We start from the raw sequence: 19,313 nt of genomic DNA on the forward strand, positions 1-19,313 counted from the left end.
TTCAGAAAATGAGATGAGAAAGATGAACTGAAATGTCCTTTTTGTTCATTTTATTTTGTGCTCAGGTTAGATCTGCAGAGATATTCAAACATTCAGAACAGGAGCCCATTTCATTCTTTTCAGGGTGCAGTGAAAGTTGTAAGGGGACACCCCGAGTGGGGCTGCTTGCAACTTTATACCAAAGTCTGTTGTGCGCTGTCCAGATGCCCTCACCCTACTGCCACATATTCTCCAACCGTCAAATGCTTTGACCGCCTGGATCACTAGTGTGCTCTTCTTTGTTCGGGTCAAGCTGCATCTGGCACACCAAAAGGTTTAAATACTCTCATGGATATTCTTTTTCGATAACAATCTTCCCATTGTTTTATCATCCGGGATTCCTTCAGTAAAGTAGAGGAAAATATGCAGCACAGAAATAGCTGTTTTTGTGCCTGTGTATTAGCATGTGCGTGTATGAGGGAAACAGAACCCGCCATGTTTGAATGTAAGGACACAAAGAAAGCCATTGAGGGGATCAAAGACTTTGTGATTTGAGTCGGACTGGAATTTCAAGCTGAGAGCCACAACTGTTAGAGCTGCTCAACGTGGTCGTGTGTTGCCCTCATGGCATTTATGCACTTGATTGTTTGGATATTAAGACTGAGAGCACTACAGAAATGTACAATTGCGATTAATCATTTTTGATGCGTGATTGATCAGTTAACTATTCCAAAAAAAATTCTCATTTAAAAATATGCCAATTAAAATATTGCATATTGTCTTTAATTAAGAGGTAGTACACAGTCATTATTTAGAAAATGCTAATAACAAGGCAGAGATAGCTTTTTTCCCCTCCACAATTTCAAATATCCAGGTTTTAATCACTTAAATGCACTAAGGGTCACTAATTAGTGTTGCCTTGATTTATGAGCTTTATTCTTTTAGAGTTTAATTTCTTGACCTTGGTTTGAACTCAAAAATTCTTTGTGTTTTAAGATGTTTTTTGTTCTCATAGGAAATTTCTGTCACAAACTGTGTCAAGGTGTCACATAGAGTAATATGAAAAAATAGGGGTGTAAATCACCAACCTCATGACAAATTATATAATATCGATTCTTTGGACAACAATATGATATTTGCCAATGTGAATAATTTTTCAATTATTCTATTCGAGTTAGTTTTGGGGGGCTTAGATCAATGGAATCCAATATGTACACAAGGGACATGGATGGGCTGGACTATTACATAAAGTGTTGACATTTTGGGTCCCCTATTACTCACTGGCTGCCACTGACGGAACTAGATGTCAATCAATCCATTTTGACTCGGAGATCTGGCAGCAATCACTCGTTGTCAGCCCCTCCCACTATGGATTGGATGTCTATCACTATTAATGGCAGACAATAAGTTAGGCATGAAGGATGCCTGTAACAGAAGACTATTTTCCATATTAGAAATACAGTAATAATTTCTAGTTGATGGTTAAGGTTGGCTCAGATTCTATTGTTTACTTTTTTTGTGAATTACGTAGAAAAAAATGATTTCAGAGTTGCAAAAGTGATCGCTGAGCAATTCAAACATAAATCTAGGTGCCACTTAATCATGGGCAAAACTGTTAAGCTTAGGCCGTTTTTGGTTCATGCTCATATATTTATAGTCTTATTTATTTCGTAATCTACTCAATCTATTTTCCGATGCATCACTCTGCTTGGTGTACAACAAAACAGAATTTCACTCAAGGAGGAACCCTTATCTCCACATTACCCCAAAGGTGTACTTTTTCTTCCAAGAAGATAAAAGCAGTCTGTTAATCCAATATATTCAGTTGCTGCAATACAAATTTTACATATTAGCATCCTAAAATTTAAAGCGTTGGCAGAAAGGCTATTCTTTCGTGTTAGCTGCCTGTTACATACTGAAAGGGGGGAAGAGAAGCCAGAGATTACAGTCCTGGCTGCTGTGTCTCTCAATCTAGGTCACAGAGCATCAGGGGGCAACAAGCCTGTGAGCCACACTGGGCCCCGGATGTGACAGATCTCTCCCAGCTACCACCATGACACCACCACGGCCTAGGGTCTAGCGGTTCCTCTGTTTTTACCATTATTTAGCTCTTCTCCTTTATTTTTTAAAATTATATTTATTATTGTGCATATGTATATTCTTCAGTAAACAAATCCAATGAGGATTGCAATTTTCTTATTCTTTAAGTGCTTTTCATGGGACCTCCTGTTCTGCATTTTGATGCTCCATAATGACCACTTTTTTCTACTTACCCTAACCAAACAAAGTGAAACACCTCGGAGCATCATATTCAAATGCCCACGTCAAACAATAACAAAACAAACTGACAGGTCGGCTTGGCTCGACACGTAACATTGATGAATGATAGCACAGAAGCTGGATGAAAAGCTATATACTACAATGCACCTAGAGCACAGGTGTCAAAGTGGCGGCCCGGGGGCCAAATCTGGCCCGCCGCATCATTTTTGCGGCCCGAGAAAGTAAATCATGAGTGCCGACTTTCTGTTTTAGGATCAAATTAAAATGAAGAGTATAGATGTATATTAAATTTCCTGATTTTCCCCCTTTTAAATCAATAATTGTAAATTTTTAATCCATTTTTTCTGTGTTTTTAGTTCAAAAATTATTTTGTAAAATCTAAAAATATATTTTAAAAAAGCTAAAATAATCATTGTTTTAGATCTATAAAAAACTGAATATTCAGGAATTTTAATCCAGTTCTCTTAATCCATTTATAAAAGAAAATCTAAATATTATATCCAAAATGGTCCGGCCCACATGAAACCGAGTTGATGTTAATGCGGCCTGCGAACCAACCCGAGTCTGACACCCTTGACCTAGAGTATATGCAAAACTTCACTTTTTCTGTTATCATTTTTTTCTGCTCAGAATAAGTAACAGCATCAAATACTGACAACATGAATTACCTGGCAGCTCTAACATAATAGATATTAAAATGTTGCCTAACTGGCTCAATCGAAGTTCCCTCCTGAATGGAACTGCTGTATTCTATTTCAGTTCTTTATAGATTTTCTAGATAGAGTGCGAGGCGGCCCGTTGGACGAGTGTTTAGCGCGTCGGCTTGACAGTTCTGAGATCGAGGGTTTGATCCCATGTCCAGACCTTCCTGTGTGGAGTTTGCATGTTCTCCCGGGTACTCTGGTTTCCTCCCACATCACAAAAACATGCATGCTGGTTGAACACTCTAAATTGGTTTTAGGTATGACTGTGAGCTGTGACTGGTAGCCATAATTGGCTGTGATAGGCTCCTTCACCCCCCGCCACCCTTGTGAGGATAAGGGGTATGGAAAATGAATGAATATAGTATAGAGTTCTTTACAAATGTAGATTCCTCCATGGAGAAATAGATTGAAACTGAAGCTGTTACCATTTCCTTTTCACACTCTATGGCAGACTCATCAGAGCCAAATAATTGTATAAACCAAGTGTGTTAGCCATTACAGAAGTAGTGCTCAAAGTCATTTCTAGACATGCTTTGAACTGACTGGGAATTCCCATTGGCTCTTTTCAGTAGACCTTTGACTAAATAAACTTGTGTTGGTGTGTCCAGACATTGTAGTATATCTATCTGTGTATATGTGTCCAGACATTATATATCAGTGAATGTGTGCAGAATGTAGTGGACACAGGCAGAAGTGAAGCTGATTTATCCCATCCATTTAAAAGCTCATTAGGAGCTGCATACGAACTGGTACTATGATCTCTTTACAAGGCTACCAGGCAGTCCTCTGGTGCTCTCCATGTGTCCCAGCGGCACACACTGGGTTTTGGACATGAATCCAGAGTGTTATCTAATATCTAAACCCTCTATTTTCGCCTTACTTAAATGCAGACACCTACACACAAACATAGTACCGACAAGTGCTATAGAGAATGCATGGAGGCTCTGTGAGCAAGAAAAACTGAATAATTTAGATGATTTTTTTTCATACAAATACACTCCGTCAGCTGGGCCAATGAAATTTCTTTTTTTTAACTTCACTCTGAAATGCAGGGGCCTTATTCGCAACTACAGGATCAGACCTTCTCATAGTGACTACAAGGAGTGCTCTATACAAACGTGACAATGAAAGAAATGATCACCCTAAAAGTGTATGGTTGTATTGGTCAAGGAATATGGTACTTTTGTTTTAACTAGATAGAGCTTATTCTGTGCAGATTGTGTGTGCAGGAATCGTTGTGGGGTAATGCAGGCCTACTTGTCAGCATCACATTCTGTTAGTCATTGTGGAACCCATGCCCAGCCCCCAGCCTCTCTCTTACATAGTTTATGTTGTGAATTTCTCATAAGCCCTGTCTGAAATAGAGCGAGCACATGTCAGATGCACAGGAATTGAAGACTGCAAGCTAATAACACTTATTGGAGATAATGTTTTTTTGCAGCCGACATTTGGATGCTGCGGATCCTATTTTAACTCTCTATCCCATAATCCTGAGTGCATATGTTAACACATTAATACAATTTTAGCCCAGTTTGGATTTAGCCCATAGTTAACTCATAGTTACACTTGGTCTATTCTGATCTATCTTCTAGATATGATGACATGATATTCTCACCGCAAGTTGCAGAGAGCCATTGTAACGTTTGGTCGAGGTAACCTAACATAATAGTTGCATGGGATAGACAAAAAATTATCTTTTTATTTCTTATTCCGTAAGCACAATATTAATCAGTACACTGTGTTTCTACTATTGGGGGCAGGCACATAAAAAACATCCTTGTAGAATAAAGTGCTGCAAGTGGTACGGAAAAGGAATGAATGAACCAGAAAGAAGGTAAATTGTCAGATTATAGGTACTCTGTATAATTTCTCAACCCTGAAAAAAAATCAATAATTTTAAAGGTGGCAAAATTGCCCGTTAATGCTTCATAATATACATAATATTCATTCATTCATTCATTCATTCATTCTCCGTTGGATTCATAATTATTTAAAAAATTATATGGTATTCTTTCAATTTTTGCTGTTAATCCGTCTATTAAGTGAATTTATGCAAAGTAGGATATATATATATATATACATACACATATATATAATATATATATACATACATGTATATATACATATATATATAATATATATATACATATATATATATAATATATATATATACACACACACTTTTATATATTATATATATAATATAATATTATATATATATGAATGAATGGTTTCAAATGCTAACTTGCGTACACATTTTTCGTTTCTTTTCTATAACTGCCATGGCTGGTGTGAAATTCCCAAGTATGAGCGTTGCTACATACAGCGTGCGAAGTGTGGTGTGTCAGGTGTGTCAACCACACCTCTTGTCTGAGTTGAAGTGCAGTCACATTGAATTTTCCGTTAACTCCTTTCCTGTTCCCCTGCGGCCTTTTATGTGAATGCATGTGTAATGTGTGACTCTGCATGTTGTGCCAGCGTTAGTAGCATGATCTAACTTAAAAACTTGCTTGCAGATTTTAATTGGGGTCTTAGTGTGTTATGAGTGTTATGTGCATTAGTAAGACACACTCATTTCTGACTCAGTTGACTTCAGTGGTTGGTCAATAAATATATCCTTTTCCATTCAAGATATTTAGATTTTTTTTTTTAACTACATATGTTATGCCCTTTTTAATTACCAAAAACATTGATGTGGATTCATTCTTCATCCACTTAACATAATTCAACAGGACTTACTGTTGCTGACAATGAGGGAAAAAATGTATTTCTCACATTAACATTGCAGCATCTCTCGCTTTTACTGTCTTAAGTTTGAAACACTAAAGCAGTGAACCAACAAGGACAAGGTTTGTGTTTTATTTACAAAGTTAGGCACACACTGATATTATAAAAACATTGTTTTTACCCAATGGTATCAACATTTACATAAAAAGTTGACAAGCTCATGATTATGGCTGCAATATTCCAATAATGCTAAACTGACATACGTGCTAAAAATGATCCACCCAATTTCTGGATAATTTCACGTCAAGTTTTGTTATTTGACTGGCATTTTGAGCACATGAATTTACAGTTCTTTTATTGCAAGAAAGAGCAACAGAAAAAAAACATAATATTACTACAAGGGTTTCCAACTTTTAGGCGAGTAACTGCAGCTATGATAAAAACGAACTATGAAAATTTGATCACTGTGGAAAAATTGGGATTGGCTTTCAAATATTATTCTTTAACCCCGGTTTCTCTGTCAAACTAAAGTATTAACTAAAGAGAAAAAAAGGGACCCCAGGAGAATTTGAGTTTGATGTTTTTTGGTCCTCTGGCCCATGGCAATTGGCTTTTTAATTTTATAATGCATACAGTCTGTGTGTGTGTGCATGTGGTGAGTGGGCAATCTTTTCAGTGTGTGAAATGCATGGTCTACTGGTGAGAAAAGGTCACTGACAGCATTGAGTAGGCGCTTGTTTGTAAAGATGAGATCAAATATAGGGAGAACTGTGCCATCTTCTGGTCCCTTCCATTTTTTTCCCGACTGTATTTTTTTTTAAACCACTGTCAAAATGCGACACGCAGTTTCAGGACATGACTATGTTTTTATTTGTATTGCACGCTGCCTCAGAGCATCTCATCGTTTAAAGCGAGGCTCAGTTTTCCGTGAAATAACAGCTGTAATATTCAGGCATCTGTTCAGATCTTTTTTTTATTGTGCAGGTGTCCAATATGATTTAATCATGTTGTAGAGTAAGCAAGAAAGCGTGTGATGAAGGAAAAGCAATTGAAGGGGGGGATAGTGGTTGGCAGTTACTAATTACAATTCAGATAGAGTGCCTGCAGGGTGAGAGAGTCTCTGCAATTCAAATCCTCTCAGCTGAGCACGAGTGAATGTTGGGAAACAGCGCTGCTTTCATGCCTCTCTTTTTGGTTGTTAAAAATTAAACGGAGTAGCCCTCGCTATTGCGGCTGGGATGAATGCACGCTATGGCTTGGAAGCATTTGATGGTGGACTTTAGAGTGGATGCAACTCACTCATTGTGGGAATTCGGGTTAACAAGATGGGGCCTCATCACCCCAGTGGAGAAGCGCTTTGCCTCCCAAGTAGATACAAACTGATTCTTTCATTACATCGTTTAACAAGGTTATATATTGGCTGTCCCTGCCGCCTTAGCATTTTCTCCCAAATACAAAAGGTCATCTTAAGTTACAGATTTTGCTGGTGGAACCAGTTTTGTGCTGCAAGACATTGTGCAGACATACGGTATGTTATTGTGGTACTATGTTCAAAATACCTCAAGGATTATCAAGTCTGTCAGCCAGGTTCCTGGTCTGTTCAGTTAAGGTATATTACAAATTCAAATTACAAATTGCAATTGTTCTCCTTCTTTGTGGGCCAGCACACCTACAAAGAGATTTGCATTGTTTGAGACAAATCGTGAGACATGTGTTTGGACTTTCTTTTCATCAAAAAAATGCACCTGCTCAAAACACCATGAACATCCAACAATTTTTTTTGCTACAGAAGAATGCTAATCATTTGACCTGGTTCTGCGTAATCCCCCCGGCCTTCTTCCTTGCTGAAGTGGCCAATCAAGTATAGCTTTAGTGACACCGATCCTGGAACTCATCCAGCACACCTTGTTATATTTCCACACAATTGTTCTTGTCTTGTTAAAACCAGGTCACTAAAGGGCTAGCTAGCTTGTCCTGAAATCCTATTTTCACTTTTGTGCATTGTAATAACTGTATAGAACTTTGCTTACCATGCATAAAGCCATAACTTGGCAATTTTGTTATTGCAGTTCATGTTACTGCATTTTAGTTTTGATGGTTAAAATTCAAATTAGATGTTTATCAGCATCTGAGTATACTGACAAAGTCCAACCTTAGATGACCTGAGATGAGCTCACTGTACTTGTTTATATGCCTTTGTGAGCAATACATATAGAGTTAGTTTAACTCCTCAATTGCCTGTGATGCAGGCTGCGTACCATCATGGAAGAGATACACAACAGCTGAATTTTAAATCATCCAGATGGAAGAGTGATTACTTTGAGATACGTTTAATGCTTTGCCAGCCCTTCCCCCTCCAAGCACGCCATCTCTTGCTTCTCCTTCTGCAGTGAAACTGCCTGTTCACATGAGCTAAAAATAAAATATGTGACTGAGGAAGGCCAACCATTCTGTTCATGCATTATTTATGGTACTGTTTACTGTTGTTAGATGTTCTGATGCTTAAGTGTTCAGGAAAGGATATATAAATATTGTTTCATTCATTCATCGTCTGCACTGCTTATTTTCATGAGGGGGGGAGGTTATGAAGGGTATCCCACCCACCTTATGTATTTGAAAACCAGGCTAGGTGTCAGGGAGTGGACTTTAAGGTGAAGCTTTAAATATCATTGTACTTGTATAATGACAATAAAGTCATTCAATTTCAAATTTTCAATTATTTTACCTCTATTTCAAACTAAAGAATAAGTATACATACTTTTTTTTTTTTTAACCAAGGAATGGTATCCATTGAAGGCCAAAGATTAGTAATGACCCAAGAAAACACTAATCACTTGTTCACAGGGTTCTTGATCCAATCACTTTTCAGTCCAGTGAACACAACATTTCCAAATAGAGTGGGTGTTAATCTATTTAGATCAAATGTTTATATATACCCAATCCTCTGCTTTGTTTGACTGTATCTCTTTTCCATCCTTGTTATTTCTCAGTTACCCGCCTTCCTTGTCTTCTGATCCTCAGGGTATCTCTGAATAATTCTTTAGTTTTTTTTCCCACTCTTCAGTCCATGTCCAAATTTAGAGCTGTTTTGTTTCACGCTTGTGTCGCATTTGGAATCTCTAGCCGACGTTCATATATGACACCGGCAGCCGTCTCTGGAGGTTTAAGCATCTTTCTGTGGTCATCCATCTGTTTTATTTTCTGTCTCTATTGCGCCTAATAAGTGTTTGGCCCGGACACTAACTCAGTCATGCGATTTCAGAACCAGGCTTGGGTAATATGCAATCAGGATATTTATAAAAAAAAACCTTCATTCCATACACTAACAGAAAAAAAGACAATTAGATTACAGGTACATTTGTTAAAAATTGGGATTATTTTGAAGGAATACAATTTGAATGCTAGAAGAGGCCAATTCTAGGTTTCAGCTTTTGGCTGCATTTAAATTTATTGGTCGAGCGACCTTTCCTGAAATTAGCTGTCCAAAAGCCAACAAGTGGATCTCACACCAGGGCATTCAAAATGTGCACAATATTGGATTACTTTTCTCTTAATTGTGTTTTTGTACTCTGTCCTTAAAGATAGACTTGGACGCCATGGATTCATGATCTATTACTATAGCAATATATCCACTGTTATACTAATTGTAACAATAATGTCAAATAATAGCAGAGACAGAAGATTCATTCATTCTCAACATCGCTTATGATGGTCAGGGTCACAGGATGCTGGAATCTATTCCAGCTGACTGACGGCAAAAGGTGGACAATCCCTTAAACTGGTCGCCAGAAAGATGACAATATCTGCACCTAAAACAATTTACTGTTTCAAAGGAAAAACGGGTCCATAAAACCTGAAAAACGTGTTGGTTAACCTTGAGATAATTTGGCCATCGTTGGGAACTAATTGGAGAATCCTTATCTACAGCAATTGATGACAAATGGTATTCTCATAAATTAGTGATGAAAGATTTAAATGAAATGTTTTTCTTTCTTGTACAGGTGACATCACACAGAAGGGCTATGAGAAGAAAAAATCCAAGCTACTGGCTCCATATATCATCCATACCCCAGGTGAATGGCTTTCTTCCACTAACCAGCTATATACATGCATATATTGTTTTGCTCCCTGAAAATATAAAGGTTCTCCAACAAATAGCATATGGTAAAAGTGAACATTTTCCTTCACAAGGCTGGCATTGAGGACGGCTGCCCCCTAGTGACATCACATACCTGACAACCAAGCAGGGCTTTTTTTCCTTATATTTTATGATCATGACCAAAGCAGACACTGTCATTTGAGAAGTTTGTATGTTTTGCGGACAAACCCAGAGATATTAAATTAGATATCGAGTATCCTCAATTGCAGCTGTAACAGCTTTCTTCCTTTACTGAAAAACACGTGTGGAGGAATTTGTGAGGTTTTTGCTTCTGGATGAGTCCTGTTTTTTTTAACCTTCCTTCACCACAAAGTTGTGTAATGGCATTGAGATCAGGGCTTTTTTTGAACACCAAACTCACGTTTTCATCCGCACAGAAAAAAAGGGCTTTTTCCCAAGAAAATTGGAGACACACAATGGATGAATATTTCATATTTATTCAAGAAAATGCAGCGCAATGAGTTTGTCCTTCGTGTCCGTGCAGAAGTTGTCGGTTTGAATATCTGCTCTGCATGGTTTCTCTTGATACCATGCTACTAGCATGAATGGTTGTGCAAGTATGTTTGACTGTTAGGACCTCTTGAGCAGACAACAAAATATTTATTTACAGATGCACAAAGCGGAACCACAAAAATATAGGAACGTTATGGAAATTCAACATGGACATTGCTTACTCTATAATCACAAACTGGAAGATGGTATTAAGATGAGCCATGTTGATGTTTCTTTTTTATATTTGAGCTCCAGCATGGATTTTTTAGAGCAATATTTTTGCATTTAACAGTAGTCATCACATAGGTTCTATACTGTATGTATGTATACATGTAAAACATATTCTATTTCATTTTTGTGACAGTGGCACCACCCCAGAGGAATAATGTACAGCCGCCCGCTCCCAGTTCCTCGTCCAGCCACGGGCCTCCCCCCTCAAACTCATCTCGTTACCGTGAACGACGGTCCCGTAAAACGCATCGCAATGGTGGAACCAGGGATGACCGCTACAGATCAGGTCCAGAATGTGGCATAATATTTTCTATATTGTGAGACAAATAACACAGTTTACATGGCATTTCTTTTGTGTGGAATTACAGTATGTTTGATGTTTAGTTCGTTTAGAATTTATGAAAAGGGCAATGATGCTTTCCTCAGAGGAAAAACACCCACCTGGTGAGGTTACTGAGATTTCCTCTTTGGAAACTGAGATCACTTCCTGGTTATGTAGGAGGAGGCCTCGTGGAAAAAAAAACGGAATGTTGATCTAGAGGGGAAAACCAAGTACCAGTGGAGTGAAAACAGAAGATGTGAGACTGAAATTAAAGTCCCTCCAGAACGAGACACACCTTATAGCTCTCTTTATCTTCCTCTTCAGATCTCATGTGAACAAAAAGACATTTTAAATATCACACTGATTCTTTTTATTGAGAAAGAAAGAGTATAAAATTTTATTAACTCCCATTGGAAGCAGCAGTAAGGACTGCAAATTTGGTATTAAAACTGAATGTTACTGGAGTTCTTTTTTTAGTTATTTATATAAAAAATGGTGTGACTGTATGAAAGCAAAAAAAGATAATGTTTGTAAGGAAGCTAAAAGTCATGACTCAGCTTTATTGACGCATAGGAAGTAGAGATCCTCTATTGCTATGGAGATGTTCTATTTAACCTCCCAGATGTGTTGGGAGTCATCCTTTCTCCCATAGCAAGCTCAAATGTGTGCAGATGATCTTTAGTTATGTAATTGTAATGCTCAAGCTTAGCTGCAGTTTGTTTTTCTCTTTTGATGCCTGAATGAAGTCAGTTGATGCTATGCGTCACCAAGTGGGTCGCTTCCATGCTTGGTGTAAATGGGTGACTGCTCATGTAAGTCCTCCTAATGTGCCTGTGGGCGTCATCAAGTGAAAGCATCTGTAATTATGTGCGTGGGTTAAAGAACAGTTAGCCTCCTCTTGTTGTTATCACACTTTCAGCCAAAAAAATCCAGCCTTCCGTTCGTTCCTTCCAACAAAAGATTTAATACAACTAAAACAATTTCTTACATTTTAAGACACAGCCGATACAAAGCTCTTTCTCTAACAAATCAGCTTTTTTGTCGCTCTGTGGAATTGAAAAACATAGTTTAATGGATATTATCAAAATCCTTTGCAAATATGTAAACGGGTGCAAAGCAAAATTTAAAAATGCGAGATAAAAATGTTGTATTTAATCTTTTCCGTTTTCATTTTAAAATACTTTAAGCCCCCAAATTGTATAAAACAAGCCTGAAAACAAATATATTAGATTGAACTATAATATTTTAGTGTTAGTTTTTCATGTGTTTTTATTATGTCTCATCAGATATTCACTCTGAAGCAGTACAAGCCGCCCTGGCTAAACATAAAGAAGAAAAAATGGCTCTCCCCATGCCTACTAAACGGCGTTCAACCTATGTGCCGTCTCCCATCGAAACACGCACGCCACCAGGTAGGAGTGGAGGGCAACGAAGGCTACAATAGACTAAATTCATGTTGAATTTTAGTTTTTTCTTTGAATCTAATACTGCGCCATTTCTCTAAGACTCATCCTCGGCCTCTGAGGATGAAAATTCAGCGCGCAGGCAGTCGTCCGTCGTCGTCCCCATCCCTTTGCTTAATCCCAGCCTGCAGAGCCCCGACTGTTGGATCAACCGCTCTGCCCAGGGCTCGTCCACATCCTCATCAGCCTCATCCACCTTGTCCCACGCAGAGCCTAAGCCGCAGCATCACAACCAGCCTCAACCTCAGTACAAGCCTCAGTACCAACCTTTGTACAAGCCTCAGTACCAACCGCACCAGCAGCCCCAGCATGAGCCGCCGCCACACACTGCCGCCATCACCGACATGATGGCCCACAGTCGCATTGGTGAGACATTACAGTGGGTCTAACTGAACAATTCCATGTTTGACAAAAGTCAGGACCTACAGTGTTATGATGCGTATGATGATATTAATATTTGTATTATTGGCATTATTTGTGAACTTTCAAAACCCTCTCTCCAATTTCACACTCCTCTCAGTCCAATCGATTTGCAACCTTATATAATTAAGTCCAAACCCACTTAGTGTCACCTCAATCCATGTCCTACAGTGATTGTTAAAACCTGCCTCAGTTGCCCCTCTCATGACTAACATCATTCATTCTACACTTGTCCCTTCAATCCTTAAAATTGCCACCCTGTCTCAAATTTCAAAAACTCCACCCAATGACTTTCTAATGAGCTTGAAAAAGCGATAAAATGTTACCGACTATATTTCTAAATCTCTTTAAACAGTACTTTGAGAGCACCCACGTCCAGTTCCCATACTAAGTGAAGCAAATTTGAGTAAATCTTTTTTCAAGTTCTGAAAATAGACTTGAATTTGAAAATGTGCCAAAAAGCTGCAAATGAGTGTGACCAAATCCAGATCAAACTTCATAGGGCAATTATTACTATAAAGTCAATATACGCATACAGAAGCGTCTGTCTCTGAAATGTCCTTTGTCATTGTAATAGCAGTCCCCCCAGAGAACAGCGTTCCGCCTCCAGATGTGACCGCTGTCGCACTTCCACCCAGAGGCCCCCGAGTTGACTTGCCTTCAAACGCAACAGTCCGTGGGATGAATCGAGGGCAGAGCCGTTCCAGCATGATGGAGACTGCAGACGGTAATCGACCAGCTCGTGATTTTTTTGTTTGCGTTTGCTTTACCCCAGGCTGACTCTATATCTTTCTGACTGTGCCATTAATTGGACTTTCTGTTCTCATTGTTTTTCTGCCTTGTCACATGTTTTTGACTGGCTGATAGGAAGAATTAATCTCCAGAGTAAGGAAATCCCTTCATGTATATTGTCCGCAGCCTTGTCTCAGCCGTTTTTACCCTATTTCTCCCTATTGTGTGCATTTACTGCATATAGAAATTGAAAGACACAGTGGACATGCAGGCCCAGTCCAAAAACACTTTTGACCCCACTCTCACCTCGTTTTCCTTGTGATGATCCCAATCAACGTGTGCTGCTTTTCAGTCCCAGACTTTACAACAATGAATCCAAAATAAATGTATTATAGCTCACATTTGATGGGCTGGGGAGCAGCAGACTGTGATTTGATACTTTCAAATAAACAACAGCTATAGAATTGTTAGTGTGCGATGTGTGCACAAGAATGTGTATAACTGTCCCCTGCGATTTCACCCAACCCTCCATCACCTCTGTCCCTTGGCCTTGTAGGAGTTCCAGTGAATAGCAGGGTTTCCACTAAGATCCAGCAACTTCTCAACACACTGAAAAGACCAAAGAGGCCCCCACTTAGTGAGTTTTTCACTGATGACTCGGAAGAGATAGTAGAAGGTGAGACTCCAAAGTTGATCATTTCATACGTGATGCACATACAAAACAGTAAATTGAATTGTATTGAACGCTTTTATTGTCATTATACAAGTATATTGAAATTCAAATGTGCTCGTTGTCTTTAATATACAATATTTCAGTTTTCAAACTTGATGCCTGTGAATACGTTTGGGGGAAAAATCATTTTTTCATTCAAATTTTTATTTAAAATTCTGGTATACTCAGTTCCACAGCCGGACCCCAACACACCCAAGCCAGAGGGCCGTCAGATCATCCCAGTAAAGGGTGAGCCTTTGGGTGTGGTCAGTAACTGGCCCCCAGCCTTGCAGGCTGCATTGGCCCGATGGGGGGCCACGCAGGGGAAAAGTCCTGCCCTCACAGCTCTCGACATCACCGGCAAACCGCTCTACACGCTAACTTATGGTGAGACCTGACAGTATTTATTCAGAATATTGAGAAAATATATATGGAAGCAACTCAAGTTGAACCTTAAATTATGGCTATTCATTTTAGCCTCTGTTATTAAAGCATTTTTCTTTGGCAGCGTTTAAATGAATAATCCTTTCCCTTTCCATCTCTCCATTATTTAGGGAAGCTATGGAGTCGCAGTGTGAAACTTGCATACACTCTCCTAAACAAGCTGGGCACCAAAAATGAGCAAATTCTTAAACCTGGGGACAGGGTGAGAATACAAATGACTCATTCACGCATTACATCCACAATAAAAGAAAACGTTAATTAATTGCTTTTTGGGTTTGATTTGTTCTATAGCAGATTACTAGAATATTACATTTTCTTTTAACTTTGTCGAATAGTGCCATGTATTTTAATGCAATTCTTTTTTTTTTTTAACAAATATTGGACAGTGGGGCGGTACAGTGGTTTCAGTGGTTAGCACAGCTGTGCTCTGAGGTCAGGGGTTTAATCCCAGGTTCTGGACTTCTTATGTGGTCTTTTGATGGTCTCCCCTTGCCTGTATGAATTTTCTGATTTCCTCTCACATCCCAAAACATCCCAAACACACACACACATTAGGCTGATTGAGTTCTGAAAATTGACCGTAGTTATGTTTGTGCAAACAACTATAGTGAGGGTAAGCAGAACGGAATATGAATGAATGTATTGGAAAGAGAAAATGTTCATCATCGTCTATTCTTTATGTCCAAATTCTTGCACAATGTTAACTGACAGACAAATATGGGTGTTTTTTTCCCTTTTTTTCTACAATAACCATTATTTAATATATTTTTAGGCTGTTTGTATTTTCTATTTTTCAAAATCACCAACATACTTTACAATTAATGGCTTTGCAGGTAGCACTCGTGTACCCCAACAGTGACCCTGGTATGTTTTGGGTAGCTTTTTATGGCTGCCTCCTGGCTGAGGTTATTCCTGTTCCAATAGAGGTGCCACTCTCACGCAAGGTGAGGTGTTCATTAAATGTCTTTGTGCCTTAGAAAAAAGAAAATTAACATTTGCTGTTGTGTATGTGTCTCTTGAACATCCAGGATGCAGGCATAAGCCAGGTCGGATTTCTTCTGGGGAGTTGTGGTGTGGGCCTGGCGCTCACCAGTGAGATATGTCTGAAGGGTTTACCTAAGACCCCCGCTGGAGAAATAATGCAGTTCAAAGGTTAGTCCTAGGTTATAAAATTATAACAGCAGTAAGGATTAATGTTTGTCTCCGATCCTTTGATCAAGAAATCATTCATCGACAAGCAGTTGTCATCCAATGTCAGAATGGTAGTCATACTCGTCAAACACTATAAGAAAACACTTGACTACTCACTTAAAATGTTGCAAGAAAAAAGAGAATAAAAGTATCATCTCTGACAGCAATGTTGCCATTCTGCTAGGTTTATCTTTAAATAAACGTACTTCACTTTTTTGCTGTTAGGATGGCCTCGAATGAAGTGGGTGATTACAGACTCAAAGTACCTGACCAAGCCTTCGAAAGACTGGCAGCCGCACATCCCGACAGCCAACACAGACCCTGCCTACATAGAGGTGACAAAACTGCTCTTCTCATTTTTTTTCTTTATCCATTGTTTGTCTATTTTGCTTGGCTTCATGAGGCCCAGTGGTGAGTTGCACACTTTTCCAAATTTACCATAGGTGCCAGGTTGGATGATCACCAGTTCAATGCAGGGCACATATAAAAAAGACTACTATTTATACTCAATATTTACCATTTAGAATGAATTAACAATTAATGAAACATTTTTATTTGAAAATTATTGGAGAAAGTCAGAGTACTCTGGGTGCAATCATTTGGAATTCACATGAAAATGCAAAACGATGCTCACCAATAAATATTTTTTTAAAAAATAGGCTCATTCAAATAATGCTTCTTCTCTCCATCGTTCCACAGTACAAAGCAAATAAGGAGGGCACAGTGGTCGGTGTGGCAGTCTCAAAGGTTGCCATGCTGACCCATTGCCAGGCGCTGACCCAGGCCTGCAACTACTGCGAAGGTGAGTCAGCAAGGTCTTGCTTAGTTGTGATCTTTTCACCAATTACCGGCAGTATGGGTTTAATGTCCTATATTTATCCGTCACAGGTGAAACATTAGTGAATGTTTTAGACTGTAAGAAGGACATGGGTCTCTGGCATGGGGTTCTCACGGTGAGTCGGTGTGCACCGTTACCAAGGTATAATGATAGACTTCACAACATAGTGTTTAATAGTACTGTTCAGACTTAATAATAGAACCAAAGGAATGTTGGCCCAAGCTTTTAGATCTACTGTCAAAGTAAAATATCTGGGTGCATGATGAGATGTGACATTAGGTGTGCTTTGATAACAGGCCGTGATGAACAGAATCCACACTATCAGTGTTCCATATGCAGTCATGAAGGCGTGTCCTCTCTCCTGGGTGCAGAGAGTTTACATTCACAAAGGTAAAAATCTAGCTCTTTATCATTACTTACTCAGGATGCAGAAATACGCAAACTATTGTTCCACAGCCCGTTTAGCTTTGGTGAAGTGTCGGGACTTGCACTGGGCCATGATGGCCCACCGAGAGCAGAGGGACATCAGCCTAGTATCATTGCGTATGCTGATTGTTGCGGATGGCGCCAACCCCTGTGAGAAATCCTTATGATCTTTCTTGCACATACAATCCCCCGCCTATGTTGCTCATGGCTATATTTGCAGGGTCGGTTTCCTCCTGTGATGCCTTCCTTAATGTTTTCCAATCCCACGGCCTGAAGCCTGAGGTCATCTGTCCCTGTGCCACATCCCCTGAGGCAATGACAGTAGCAATACGCAGGTGTGTCACTAACCGACCTTTGCATCTATCCATTTGCTATAGCACTTGCTGGAGTTGGAGCCTATGTCAACTGATTTCCAGCATGAGTACAGGTTGCTAGTTAACTTGTTTTTACAACCCACCTTTACTAACTCCAGTGTAGATTACCCATTATGACCTAAAGAAATCAAAAAGACATTTTCCTCTGCTCGTCAGTCCATGATTGTGTCGCAGATGACTAATAATTGTTCCATGAACCCTCTTATATGTAGACCCGGTTTACCTGGTGCACCCCTTCCTGCTCGTGCAGTCCTTTCCCTGGGCGGCCTGAGCCATGGTGTCATCAGGGTCAACACGGAGGACAAGAACTCAGCTCTCACTGTGCAAGATGTAGGCCATGTCATGCCAGGAGGTGAGGATAGAGTACAAACGTATGGGCCAATTAAAACAGCGAAAATAAACAATATCCTTTTCCCCTCCTTTTTATTTAGCTCTAATGTGCATAGTCAAACCAGACGGACCCCCTCAGTTGTGTAAAACAGACGAGATAGGCGAGATCATTATCAACTCCCGGGCTGGAGGCACCATGTACTATGGCTTACCTGGAGTCACAAAAAATACTTTTGAGGTATTAATGTGGTGTTAAAATTCCACCCCTCATGAATTTCATCATGCCTTTGCCCATCATTTCTCTTCTTTTGCTCAGGTAATACCGGTCAATGCTAATGGAGTTCCCATCGGAGAAATTCCATTCGTGCGGTCCGGACTCCTGGGCTTTGTTGGGCCTGTGAGTTGAAAATATTTTATCATAGCTGTGATAATATAAGCCCACCTAACATTGTAACAACGCTCTTTGGAATCACAGGGAAGTTTGATCTTTGTTGTCGGCAAAATGGAGGGTCTGCTCCCAGTGAGCGGACGGAGACACAATGCCGATGACCTAGTGGCCACCGCACTAGCCGTGGAGCCAGTCAAGACTGTGTATCGTGGGAGGTGAGATTTGGAGTGTGGTCTGGATCATGCAACTGTTTTGACTTTGCTTAGATGCTGTTGTAGCTCACTGCACTTGCACTGTAGCAGTATACTTGCACAGGAGATGAGTAACATTTTGAGGCAAAGTTGACAACCATGCTTACAACTTAGACCATTATTACCATATTGTAATTTTAATGATTTTTTTTGTCCTTAATCACTTTTTACATTAAACTGAGTCGCAAAGCTATTGACTGACAATTATTCATGCTAACATTCATACCTAGGGGCAACTTAGACTGTGGGGGAAACCACTCAGCTGCTGGGCTGCCCCTAAATAATTCCATTGTTGGCTTAATTAAAGTGATATCTTTTTTAACAATATATTTGAAATGGCATTGATTTCCAATTTCTATTAATGTCCTCTTGTGTATCAGGATTGCTGTCTTTTCAGTCACTGTTTTCTATGATGAGAGAGTCATAATTGTGGCTGAGCAGAGACCAGACGCCAGTGAGGAGGATAGCTTCCAATGGATGAGCCGGGTACTTCAGGTACTAGCCCTCCCCGGATTTATGTTTTTAATTTGTTCTCATTGTCATATCAGTGTTATATGTATATGTACTTAACATATTACATGCATTTTAGATACAACAGAAAACCCTCCTAATCTTCAGATAACAATAAATCTTCATTTAGTTTATGAGCCCTGATCCAAAACTTTTTTTTAAAATCAGGCTCCTGGGATCCATGTGTATATACATCCTTAGAATATGCTAGATATCTAATGAGATTGTCTAAGAATATGGAGTTGTCGGTTATAATAAGTATAACGTTATAGTATGAATACAACCACCGCTACCTCTTACCACAGCAACCTTCCACCTTCAAAAAGTCAATGTGCTGTTA

General features: G+C 39.3%; 1 protein-coding gene across 6 annotated transcripts in view; it reads left to right on the forward strand.

Annotated features, from left to right (window-relative positions):
• Positions 1-19,313, forward strand: part of dip2bb (disco-interacting protein 2 homolog Bb) — a 29,899-nt gene that overhangs the window by 1,787 nt on the left and 8,799 nt on the right. For 2 of the 6 annotated variants that reach the window (XM_077602428.1, XM_077602432.1), the window contains exons 2-23: positions 9,692-9,763; positions 10,706-10,858; positions 12,181-12,306; positions 12,400-12,723; positions 13,355-13,504; positions 13,645-13,662; positions 14,066-14,185; positions 14,411-14,608; positions 14,776-14,867; positions 15,499-15,609; positions 15,694-15,817; positions 16,082-16,191; positions 16,556-16,658; positions 16,745-16,809; positions 16,991-17,084; positions 17,151-17,270; positions 17,341-17,455; positions 17,707-17,846; positions 17,926-18,062; positions 18,141-18,221; positions 18,300-18,427; positions 18,844-18,958. In XM_077602428.1, the coding sequence (XP_077458554.1) occupies positions 9,692-9,763; positions 10,706-10,858; positions 12,181-12,306; positions 12,400-12,723; positions 13,355-13,504; positions 13,645-13,662; positions 14,066-14,185; positions 14,411-14,608; positions 14,776-14,867; positions 15,499-15,609; positions 15,694-15,817; positions 16,082-16,191; positions 16,556-16,658; positions 16,745-16,809; positions 16,991-17,084; positions 17,151-17,270; positions 17,341-17,455; positions 17,707-17,846; positions 17,926-18,062; positions 18,141-18,221; positions 18,300-18,427; positions 18,844-18,958 (2,696 nt within the window). The remainder of the gene's footprint in view (positions 1-9,691; positions 9,764-10,705; positions 10,859-12,180; positions 12,307-12,399; positions 12,724-13,354; positions 13,505-13,644; positions 13,663-14,065; positions 14,186-14,410; positions 14,609-14,775; positions 14,868-15,498; positions 15,610-15,693; positions 15,818-16,081; positions 16,192-16,555; positions 16,659-16,744; positions 16,810-16,990; positions 17,085-17,150; positions 17,271-17,340; positions 17,456-17,706; positions 17,847-17,925; positions 18,063-18,140; positions 18,222-18,299; positions 18,428-18,843; positions 18,959-19,313) is intronic. The other 4 variants (XM_077602430.1, XM_077602433.1, XM_077602429.1 and 1 more) reach the window with 3 other exon arrangements.

The sequence above is a fragment of the Stigmatopora argus genome, chromosome 6, assembly GCF_051989625.1.
Source record: "Stigmatopora argus isolate UIUO_Sarg chromosome 6, RoL_Sarg_1.0, whole genome shotgun sequence".
Lineage (NCBI taxonomy): Eukaryota > Metazoa > Chordata > Actinopteri > Syngnathiformes > Syngnathidae > Stigmatopora > Stigmatopora argus.